This window comes from Anomalospiza imberbis, chromosome 12 (assembly GCF_031753505.1).
Source record: "Anomalospiza imberbis isolate Cuckoo-Finch-1a 21T00152 chromosome 12, ASM3175350v1, whole genome shotgun sequence".
Taxonomy (NCBI): domain Eukaryota; kingdom Metazoa; phylum Chordata; class Aves; order Passeriformes; family Viduidae; genus Anomalospiza; species Anomalospiza imberbis.
Window position 1 is genome coordinate 14,361,563 of NC_089692.1, and position 11,655 is coordinate 14,373,217.

Consider the following 11,655-nt stretch of genomic DNA (forward strand, 5'->3'; position numbering starts at 1 on the left):
TGTTAGATAAAGCAGCCATTAGTCCATCTCTATGCTGAAAAATCCTGTAAAGAATCAGCAGCTCACAAGCTCCATCCTTCCCCCTGTCACTGCACCCAGGCTCTATTTCATCTATTTCAATATTTAATTCCTGAAGTTCAGAAACTCTTTAAGCCCCTATCAAGCAGGATCCAACATGCTCTGTAGCCCTCCATAGAACAGCTTGCAAGTACATTGTAAAAAGACGCCCGAATTTATTGGGTATTTATTTTGGCAGTGACAAAACAAGATCTGGAAACCCCAGAGAAAAACTATGCAGGGATTTACAAGCTCCTGCCTACATATTTGCACAGTCATATTTGCATGTTTGAACAGCATCCGAGGAGCCTGCTTAAATAGCTTTGGCAGGCTTTGGTGGAAGCTCCTCACAGACCTTCATGTTTCACAGCAGAAAAGTCAATTTGCCTTTTGACCTCTGTTTTCCCAGGGAAAAATTCAAAGCCATTCAGCTGCCCCAGGTTAGGCAGCAGGTCTGTGCTGCATTCCTGACTTCAGCTCCTACACCAAGACCTCTGGGATCACATAACCCTCAACTCACCACCAGCCAACTGAACTTGTTTCCTTGCAGATACTGTGTCAAAAATGCATTACCCTCTCCAGTTCAGCCAGAAGAAACACTGATTGTCTCCTGAGACTGACAGGAACAGCACAGGCTGTCCACAGCACAGCTCACATGGGGCATCTCATGAGAGGACCATGGAAAGCCACGTGCCTGTGGCGTCCCAGAGAACAGGTCTCTTTGGCTGACCGTGGTAACCATTTCAGAAGGTGCTTGTGCTCAGGAGGGTGCAAGCCAGCTACGAACATGTTCCAGCACCCTCCAGGAGATCTGGGACAGACAAAGCTCAAAGGCTGCATCCTGCTCAAAACATGAGAAGCAACCCCCACACGTCCTGCCCATTTCCAGCCAGGGCTGCAGGGCAGCAGCTGCAATATTCTGGTTCCTTCTGTTGCTCTTTCCCAGCCCTGTTATCACCCAAAGGTGTTTTGCACAACAAAAGCTGAGCTGCCTCACCTCTGGGTGCTCAGCTGGTAAGAGCTGCCCTGGTTTCCAACCAGCAAAGTCTTCTGGGTGCTGCACTTGACCCGACAGACTGAGAAGTCCAGCAGGCCAGGGAAGTCCGGAATGGCTCGGGCACCAATGGCCCGAAATGGCACAATGAACTCTTCCCTTTCAGTGGTGCAGAGGAGATGGTGGAAATAATCCTGCAGGAAAAGAAACTGTCTCAGCACAAGACATTTATCCCCATCTTCAGCATGGGCAAAGAGTATCTCCCAGTTCTAGATCCTGTGCAACTCCACTGAAACCAGTACAGGTCCTCAAAATCCAGGCCAGATGCCCTGAATCCAGCCTTGCAGGTTCACTTTCCACTGAAGACACCAATCTCTTGGGACCTCCAGACTCACCTTGTTCTGCCTGGGGGTGAAGAGGACACGAAAGGTCATAGAGGGGCCTGGTGGCACCTTGCAGCACACATCACTGGGGCCCACCAGCTGGAAATAAGGTGAGCTCTCTAAGGTGACCTTCACCTGCAGAGGAACCTGTGGGAAAGACATGGAATGATGGTTTTGCCACTTGCAGAAACAGGTGGACATGCCCTGGTGCCACCCTTAACCACCCTTCTCTGCTCTCCTCTTCCAGCACAGAGTTAAACCTCCACATCCCAGCACTTACCTTGTCCCTGTTCCTCAGAGCCAGTGGCACTTCACAGACCTCACCAGGGGTGCAGCTGTGAAACATCATCTCTGGTGGGCAAGGCTGAGGTGAGCTGTGATCCAGGCCACTGCCAGAACTGGAGAGACAAGAGAGAGCAGGGCGAGGTTCAGGTGCTGGGAGGAAGATTCTGCACTGATCCCCAGGGAAGTACAGACTCTGGGTGAGTACATCTGCCCAGCCCACACCGGAGAAACAGTGGCTCTTCCACCTCTGCCCGGGGCTGATCAAAAGCTGCTGGACCACACTGAGCAAGCCAAGCCAAGCCAAGCAGCTCTTTTGGCACCCTCCTCAAATATCACATCAAACAGCAAGGAAAAGGGCAGGGAAAGGCTACCTTGTGATGGGATGTCCATGCTTGTATTGAGGCTGGACAATCTGGGACAGATTTGGCTTCTTAGTGCTGGCCAGCCTCTGCTTGATGGTGAGAGACATCTTCTGGAAGTCAGAGGGAGTCAGCTGTAAGGTAAAAAAACACCAAGAGCCTCAGAAATGCACTTGTTCATAGAGGCTTTTCTTGTTCACTTGCTACTGATGAATAATTTGTGATCACAGCCACTAGGACAGTTCTGGAAGCCCTGGAAGTTACCTGCTGAAATATTTAACATCAGTAAATTAATGATATAGAGCAGAATGCACATGCTGTAGCCACGTGGCTCTGTCCCATTAGCTTCGCTGTGATTTGATGTGACATGTATGGGGATTTCTGCTCTTTGGGCATTTGTTTCCTCTTTAGTTTCACTGAATTGAGCTGGTGACCTTTGCAGAGAGTGGGGAGGAGTTTTCAGAACTCCCCTAACTCCATCCTTGCACATCACTCACAACCCACCATGTGGAGATGTCACTGCTGGGTGAGTCCGAGGGAGGCAAGAAAGCAGTGCTGTGCCAAGACTGACGTGCCCAGGAATGGCTCCAAGCTTCAGTGCTCTCTTTTTAATTAGCACTTGTTTCCTCTGTCTGGCCTCACAGACCCCTCCCCAGAAGAACACAGAGATCTCCTTGACAGAGTTCCAGCACCAGAACATCTCCAGTCAAAGGAGCTCCAGTCAGCAAAGGGACGTTTGTGGCTGGGGAGGAGGAATTGCCCTGACTCCACTGCTGGGCTGGATCTGAGCTCCACACAGGAGATGAGACAGAACAGCTGGTTTGGAACCTGCTCTAGCTGGGACCAGCCGTGTCTCTCGAAGCTCCAGGCAGAGCCTGAGCTGCCCTCCACATGCCAGGTGCCCAAGGGCAGGTTGGTGAGAGCAGCACAGGTGAGTGTCCAACCTGACAGAAGGAATTACTGCCACACAAAGGGGATGGAAAGCAGCACACACATGGCTTCAGCTGCACATTGGTTTAACTTGGCTCTGGTGGCACAGCCAGGCAAGACACTGCACTGTCCCTGAAACATCACACAGTGTTCCCTATTGCACCAGCACAGCCCCCACCAACAGGCTCGGGGCACAAAGAGGTGGAGAGGGGGTCTGCAGCTTCAGAGCGCTGCTGGACAAGAGGTGGGGCAGGGAGAGGGACATGAGGGGAGTTTCCAGCCTTAACACAGCTCAGGCCCAGTCACAGTGGGTACTCACAGTTAGAGGTTTCTCTGCCTCTCTGACAAACTTTCGATTACGATGTTCCACCACTCTGCCCTGGGATCCAGAAGCCAGTTGTAGAGAATGTCTGGCCTGAATAATTTGTGCCACTGGCCATGTCTTGGCTCACCTGGAAGGAGCAACAATGGAACTCTGAAAATCCAGAATCCTATTCATGCAGACCTAAAGGATACACTGGTGTCTCCAGTCTGTGGCATCCTTCAGAAGTGAAGAACATGAGGCCATCCCACCCTGATTCATCAGCAGACCCTATTTTAGTGGCTGAGTTAAGATTCATAGAAGTAAACCCCCAGAACAAACAGACCCTGAAACAAAACAGCCTTTTGCTGTGGGTGCAGTCCCACAAGCCAAAAGACTTGTCAGAGCCTGGTGGCACTTATCATCTCCCACCTTTTCCATTACATTTGTAACCCCATTTTCTGAAATTATTAACCAAATCTCTGTTAATATCCAAACTGTCCTTTATCACGCTTTACAAGTTTTCTTGGTGGGAACAGAAGGAAAGTGAATGTCACTCGGCTGCTGGTCAGGATGCGTCAGCCGAGGAAGCAGGACCTGCCGCACGATGGCATTGTCTGCTGCAAGAGGGGCTCTTCCAGCTCGGGAAACTCCGCAGGAGCCTTCCCCGGGGACAGAGCGTGCTGTGAGCTCCTTGGGGCCCGCGGGACCCTTTCGAGAGCAGAAAAGGACAAAGGACGTGTCCCCCTTCCTCAGAGCCTGTCACATTAGGGCTGGGGGGCAGTGCAGGACCCTGACCGAGGGCCAGGCATGGGTGGGTTTGTTCCTTGTCAGCCATCCGGTGAGTGCCCAGGGGAAGCATCCCGTGCTGATGGTTTTCCCTCCCGGCGGAGGGCGGCCAGCGGTGGCCGGGGCTCACGGGGCGGCTGCAGCACTACCTTGCACCTCTCCCAGGGAGAGCCTTTGCTTCTGTCCCAGCTCGGAGGAGCCCTCAGGAGGTCCTGCTCCTTGCAGTTGGCTTGGTCCCTGAATTTCACCCCACTGGCCTGGAGTGGGTGAGCCTGCAGTTCTCGGGAGTCATGGGCTGGGGTTGGACTGGGAGGATGCCCGGACGGAGGGAGGACTCTGGGCTCCAGGTCAGTGAGAAGGGACACGGACACGTCTGCTCTTTGTGCAGACAGTTCATTTTGTTTGGGCACACAGTTATGAACAGGACTGCTTTTGCTCATAGCCCTGGTTTGACATCAGCGCTGTCCTAGGGAGGGAAATTGTTCCCCAATTAACACTTTGAATCTCAGACATACCTCATCTCTGCTTTCTTCAGTTCTTCCCTGCTGCCTCCTTGGGTTGATATGAGGAATCGTAGCCTGGGGCAGGAATCTCTTTTACCCTTATCCACATCACCCTCTTTTGTAACTATCCCCAGCCAACACCAAAATGCTAATGTCTGGCACCTGTCACTCCTTTAGGTGACAGTACAGCTGCATTGACCCTAAAAACACACCCACAGTCACGACAGCAGGTCAGGAGCCCGAGAATCTCATGCATCAGGCAATGAGGCAGGCATGACGCTGTCATGGTTCCAGAAAGAAAGCTTGGCTAAAGCAAAAGCATGCTGCCCTGGAAACAGGCTGGCTCTGTTCATCTACGTGCACTGCTGAGGGAGCAGCTCCCCAGCGGGGCTACAGCGGAACCCCACGGGAGTGTGGAGCCTCTGGGCAGAGGCAGAGGGGGAAGATACACCCGGTTCTTACAACGTGGGGTGCAGAAAAGCCGGGGTGGGAGGGGGAAGGGGTCCAGTGCCTCCTTGGTCTCTCAGTGGAGCCAGCAAGGCTTGAAAAGGGTTAAGAACCTGGGCAGGGAAAAGCTTGCCTGGGCTTGTTTTTCTGCCCAGCCCTTGTGTCCGTTTATTGTGCTGGGCCGTGGAAAGGCTTCCTGGCTGCCGGGAGCCGTGCAGGCTCCGGGGGCTGTTGGCCGCTGCCTGTGTGTAACCCCGGGCACCGGCGCATGCCTGTGGCTGACAGAGCCACGGGAACGAGAGGGGTGACTGCTCCAGTCTGGAAGGCTGTGATTTCCCATTCTGTAGGAAACGTGCTGGGATGGAAGGGCTCAGCTCAGCCCGGGGGCTGCCAGTGCCCCAGCACAGTCACATCTGTCAGGTCATAGCACTGCCCGTGGCAGCCTCCCTTGTTTCTGGGGCTGGCCCACAGGTGCCACCAGCCCCCATGGAGACACTGCTGGGGATCAGCCCCATGGCTCCACTGGAGAGAGGTTTGGGGATCTCCCCTTCTCCCTCCATCACAGCTTAATAATAACCTCACGTCTAACAGTTCCCACAGCCCTTTTTGGAATGCTCTCAGACATCTCCTGCCCAGAGGATGTGGGAAGAGGTGAGCCTTTCTGAGAACAGAGCTGCTTCTGGTAAGCTCCTTTCTTGGAGACTGCCAGCATGTGCAGACATGCTGGATGGAGAAGTGGGAAGAGGGGATGTGGAGGTGCTGATTGTGCTGCATGCGTGCATGCTGTGGCATGGGACCCAGGGGCTGGCTCTGTGGCCAGGATGGGGACTCACAGCACCTCAGGCAAAGGGCTGGGGCCAGGACCTGGCTGTTCCTGCCAGGAACACCCTTTCCAGGACACGAGGATGCCTTGCACAGGCACTGGCTGCTCCTGCTGACATGGGAGGGAGGAATAGGAGGAGTAAGCAGGGCTGCTGCAAACAGGCACATGCCTCATCCTCTCCCTCAGCCAAGGCAGCAGGCACTGGCCTGGCCTCAGGCTCTGGCAGAGGTGAAATAGCAGAGCCCACTTTGCTGCACTTTGCTGCTCCCCATCTTCTGTCCAATCCACAGGGGCTCCAGAAGAATCCTTTTCCAGGAAGCAAAGGAGGGGAGAGCCCCTTTTATCACCCTGGGACAAAGCAGAGCACAGCCACCCCTGTGCCAAGGGAAAGCCTGGCAGCAGCTCCAACGGCAGCCGTGGTCTCCTGTGGCACATGGAGATTTCTGACCTCCTGACCACTGTTGCTGCCACTTTCACCTCTCCTCCCTGCAGGGCAGTGGCAAGAGACTGCCCTTCCATGAATCATGGAATCACAGAACAGTTTGGGTTGGAAGGGATCTTTAAATGCCATCTAGTCCAACACTCCCTGCCATGGGCAGGGATACCTTTCACTGTCCCAGGTTGCTCAAAGCCCCATCCAACCTGGCCTTGAACAATTCCAGGGCTGGGCCAGCCACAGCTTCTCTGGATAATCTGTGTCAGGGCCTCACCTCCCTCTTCTAGGGAAGAATTTATTCCAGATATCTAATCTAACCCTGCTTTCTGTCAGTTTGAAGCCATCTTGCCTTGTCCTGTCACTCCATGCCCTTGTCCAAAGTCCCTCTCCAAGTCTCTTGTAGTCCTGTTAGTACTGGAAAGGCTCTAAAGTCCCCCTGGAACCTTCTCTTCTCCAGGTTGAACAACCCCAGCTCTCTCAGCCTGTCTCCTCAGCAGAGGTGCTCCAGCCCTCAGATCATCTTGGTGGTGCCTGGACATGCTCCAGCAGCTCCACATTCCTCCTGGGGCCCCAGAGCTGGGGGGACAGATCCTCTGTCTCTCCTCCGTCATGCCAGCTTTGTGGAACTGTTCCCTTCAGGGCCTGCAGCTACACAGAAGGACTGGGACATCAGGATGTCTCCCCAGCTCTGCAGGGACTTAGGCAGGAGCCAAGGACTTGATGTGCTCAGGGAAGCCTGCTCTGGCACAGTCCCTTCATGCTTCTTCTCCTCAGCTGAAAAGCTGCCCAGGTTTCACCTCTGCCATGCAGACACCTTTCCCAAGAATTCCCCATCCCCTTTCTTAGGAAAGAGCTTGCTCCCATGGCTGCCTTGCTCTGTGGGAGGCAAGTGACTTCCCTGTTTAGAAAGAGCATAACCACGGTGAGCACTGAAGAGCTCCGTGTTTGTTTATTTAGACACAGTATTTTCAAACAACTTGAACATTGTTTGTTGCAGCAGATAGTGCAGCCCTTGGCAGCCTCCATGGGACAGGCACAGGATGAGTTTTCCTCAGTCCAGGCTGCTCCAGCTGCCAAGGAGAGGCACCAATTCCCACTGCAGGCATGCACCTTTCCCTGCAATGTCCCACTGGGATCAGCCAACAGTTTGCAGCTCAGGTGTGATGCTGCCAGGGGAAGAGCTGCATTCCATAGCCTGGCTGCCCTGGGATGCTGACTGGCAGCTGTGGAAAATACACTTTGCACTGTGTGCTGGACTTTGGTTCTCATTTACAGAGAAGGAGGAAGCCATTGTGTTCAGAGAAGTGAAAGCCAGTGTGATGTTCTCTACTACTTTTGAAAACATTTTCTACGTAAAGCAGTTCCCTTAAAACACAAACCCCAGAGTGGTGAGTACTTCCAAAATTGGAGTTTTCCATCCCCTGTGGAGACACTGGCTGCAGACAGGTCCAGACATCTGCTTTTCATTTCCTGCTTTATTCTTAAATGTGAGAAAATACAAAATCATGTGGTGCCTTTCTTGATCCCCTGCAATTTAATTCTCTCCCTTACTACAGTAATGGCTCAAGAGCTCTACATGAAGCACAGGGGCTTCTCCAAAGGGTATCTCCAAAGTAAGAGGCCATATTTGGCTCTAAGGAACCTTCTCCTTAGATTGGCAAGGGTGTCCTTGGCCAGTAGAGAGGGGGTTAGTGGGTTGGTTTGTGTCAGAGCAGCATCTGAGCTGTCAACACCACTGAGGAGGGGTGGGTTAGTGTGAGGATGAGCTGCCACGAGGCAGCTGGGAGCTTTGTCAGGGGAAGGAGAATCCCAGCCTATGTCCAGAGCTGGAGTCGTGTATCAGTGTGTCTCCCTTGCAGCACCAACCCTGGCTGGGCCGTCCCAAAAACTAAATGTTCCCGGTGCCTCTTTCCAGCAAGCCTCTGGGATGGAGGACAATACTGCGGGCAGACGAGGATGGAGTCAGTACCTGTTCTCTGATCCCCTCTGGCATCTTTCTTTCAGGTCAGATACAGGCTGCTAGCTCTTACTTTCCCTTTTAATTCTCAGTCTTGACCTTATTTCAAGGAATACAAATCTACTGTAACAAACAATTCTTTCACAAAGAACCAATGAGCAAAGATTTCCATCCCGGAAACTCCCTGAAGGAGACGGGAGGTGTTCTGAGGCCGTTTCCTGTTTGTTTAGGACACATCCCACATTCTTTTTATATGTTGTTTTGCAATAAAGCTTTGCAGGTTCAAGGTTTTTTTTACCTTCACGAGCAATTCCTCAGGCATTAATCATATATTCCCTCCACCATGAGGACCTTGACCCTGTGCACAGCTCAAGCTGGTTGTGAACACCCTGGCAAAGCTGTGGTGGGTGGGAAATGCTGGAGCTGCTTTCATGTCTCACCTGGGTAAGATGGGATCTGGCACTTTGACCTGGGGTATGTGTGGTTTGGAGCAATAAACCGAATTCCTGGCTAAGGGTTGCAGCAATCAAAGGTGAGGGGATGGCATCATATCAGGCTTCTGAGCGTGCCTGGTGCCTGTCACCAATGTCCCCAGCAGACCTTGTTCTCCTTTCGTGTGCATCAAAACTGGTGTTTAGGTAGCAGAACATCTGTCCTGCTACAAAAATGTCTTTAGAGCAGAGGAGGAGCTGGAGGCAGAGAGCCCAGACTACAGCATGGACACTGAACTGTCTGGTGTGACATCCTTTTGTGGGTGCTGAGGGTCACACCTGGGGCAGTGCTGGAAAGCCCAGAGCTTGTAGGATCCCCTGTTGGTGCCCAGTATCCAGTGTGTGATCCCTCTGCCCACACTCCATGGCAGGAGCACAGGTGAATATTTGTGGATGTTTTTTTCCCTAGTCCATGTTTCCAAGCCTTCCTCAGCCACACTGTAGTTACATACAGTGGGGGAAAACAACCCTTTTCCTGTTAGCTACTGCTTTTCTTTGTGCTGTAACACCCTCCAGAGAGCCTTTGGGTGCAAAGGGTTACCTCAAGAAATCTCCCAAGGAGGAATGGGAACAGGCTGGGATAAGCTGGCCCTGGTTCCCAGTTACTCAGTTTTCCTGCTGTTTGTTTCTCTGAAGGCTTGGATGTCCCTGGCTCGCAGGGCTGCACACTCCATCACTTGGATGCTGTGATTCTGGGATTGCTTGTGTAGGAGGTGACCTGCCTGCTTGCACTCATCCATATCACAATTTCATCTACAGGTGCAGATCTACACTGAAAACCAACCTGCTATTCCTGGAAAATACAGTTAAACTAAATCAAATTGAGAAAACAAGTGCCCAGACAATTCCTACTGTAACTAAAGAAGCTAAAATCTCTTGAAGGCAAGAGAAGTCCTGAGATCCTTCATTGTCATGTGGGAATCCTTAAAATGAGAAGGTTTTGGGAAAGCTGTAGAAGGCAGGCCTCAGAGACAGCAGAACTGTGATTAGAGCTAAGCAGCCTGCCTTTTGCAGCTTTCCCAAAACCCTCTGATTTTAAGGATTCCCACATGCCAGACTGACACAATGCATGTGGTTTACCATGAGTTACATCAGGAATATCTCCTGGAATACATCAGATCCTCTGACTTTAGGTTCTTCAATGCTGCAAGACCTCAAAGAAGTGCAGTAAGGGTCTGGTGTGGAGGAGCGGGATGGGATGGGATGGGATGGGATGGGATGGGATGGGATGGGATGGGATGGGATGGGATGGGATGGGAGGGTGGTACAGGAAGTGGGTTGGCAGTGATGGTGCCGGTTTTCTGCCAGCTGCAGCCCGGGTTTGGCTCTACTCATTGGAGTTGCCTGCTCCCATTGGAAGCAGTTGCTGTGCCTCTGTGTCCTGCTTTTGGTGGGAAATACAGGGCTTGATGGTGGTTTAGACCCTCACTGCTGCCAGCACTTGATGGCTTGTGGTGTCCCACAAAGCCACGCTGTGGCTGTAGCTGCCCTCCACACTCCTGCTGCGGAATTTCCTTGTGCAGATGTACCTCCAAATCCAGTTAAGATCACAGAGAGCAAAGGGAGATGTCCAAAAGTGACCTAGAGGAGTCCTCTGCCAGGTAAAACACCTCCAGCCCAACCTGCAGAGGAACAGCAGCTGCATTATCTGCCAGAGAGCAGTTTGCGCCTTAAAACAACAATGCCTATGGAAAGTCATGCCTTTGGCAAACAAAGCACTCCCACTCAGCTGAATGTCAGAGCCCTTCCTCAGTTTTACCTATCTCTGGCAGCAAACCCTTTGCAGAAAAGGCAGAACCTGTTTCTTCAGGGGAGATGTGAGAATATGTAGGCTGTGCCATCACTTCCCGCAGCCAAGGTGCCCAATGGCTTCAGGCAATGCCATTTCCTGGGACAAAAGTTTCCTGTGGACCTTGAGAAAACACCATGTGGACAAGGGCCAGAAAACATCCCAACTCAGCATGTTCTGTTCTTGCTAGATCAAATAGACTATTTCAAGCCTTAATTATTATTTCATTTCCTTGAAATGGGCTTTTTCTTCTAATACAGTATAAGCAAAAACTGAAGTTGCAGGCTGGGATTTTCACCAAATGCATTATACGGAAACCTGGGGTTTTTCTCTTTTGAAAACTAAAATCCCAACTGGAACTGTTGGAATTTCCCGCAGCACAGAGATGCCAGATTTCCTCTAGCCCTAAGAAAACTTCAGCCAAAAAGATTTCTGAGGCAGTCACAGACTCATTCTTGAGCTTATCTTCATCTTTCAGCTGAGGGAGTTGTCAGGGGAAAATTGTTCTGTCTCCTGGGACCGGAGATGAAAGAGAAAGTAAAGGTGCAGGATGTGCCTGCAGTGTTGTTATGTCGCTTCTGCCCTGCCCGGGGCTGGCACCGGAAAGCCCTGAGACAGCCTGGCTCTTGCAGAGCTGGGGTCTCCTCTCCTGCTCCCAGCATCAGCAAGACCCCGGTGTCCGAGCCCCTGTGTTCATGGAAAATCAGGCTGTCCTAGCGAGCACACCCTGCAGACAGCACGGCCAGGGCACTGGAGCTGCCTGCAGAGCCACTGGCTCCCTGCTCATCCCTCTCTTTGGTGATGCTCCTTAGAGGCAGCCTGGCCTGGGATCAGAGTGTAGCCGATGAACTCATAACCCCGATTAGCAAATTAGTCTCTTTTGGCCTGATGACTGCTGTTGTAAGATGGCTGCCAAAAAGGAAAGGAATAACTGCTTTGGCATTTTGGGTAATTAATGAGCTTATTGAGCAGCGGAGAGCTGTAGTTGGAGGTGGGAGAGCTTTACAAGCCTAAGGACAGGGATGCCTTGGCAAGAGCCACATTGGTGGGAGAGGAGGAGGGAGCAGCTGACCGCCGAAAGTCCCTGCCTGAATAATTTGCCACGTAATCT

At 52.1% G+C, this 11,655-nt stretch overlaps 1 protein-coding gene across 1 annotated transcript; it reads right to left on the reverse strand.

The window, feature by feature from the left end:
* Nucleotides 1–1,050: 1,050 nt before the first annotated feature.
* On the reverse strand, nt 1,051–2,188 carry LOC137481196 (hydrocephalus-inducing protein homolog). The gene is made up of 4 exons (XM_068202735.1): nt 2,091–2,188; nt 1,715–1,832; nt 1,447–1,581; nt 1,051–1,245 (listed from the first exon to the last, which is right to left on the reverse strand). Exons 1-4 carry the CDS (start codon nt 2,186–2,188, stop codon nt 1,051–1,053), a joined length of 546 nt encoding a protein of 181 aa, XP_068058836.1.
* Nucleotides 2,189–11,655: the final 9,467 nt, after the last annotated feature.

Excerpts from the sequence above, each read along its gene's own strand:
- LOC137481196 (XM_068202735.1), bottom strand. The coding sequence starts at position 2,188 with ATGTCTCTCACCATCAAGCAGAGGCTGGCCAGCACTAAGAAGCCAAAT. Across the intron at positions 1,833-2,090 it reads CATGGACATCCCATCACAAG|TTCTGGCAGTGGCCTGGATC; the intron begins GTAGCCTTTCCC and ends TTGTCTCTCCAG. Across the intron at positions 1,246-1,446 it reads TCACCCCCAGGCAGAACAAG|GATTATTTCCACCATCTCCT; the intron begins GTGAGTCTGGAG and ends CTTTTCCTGCAG.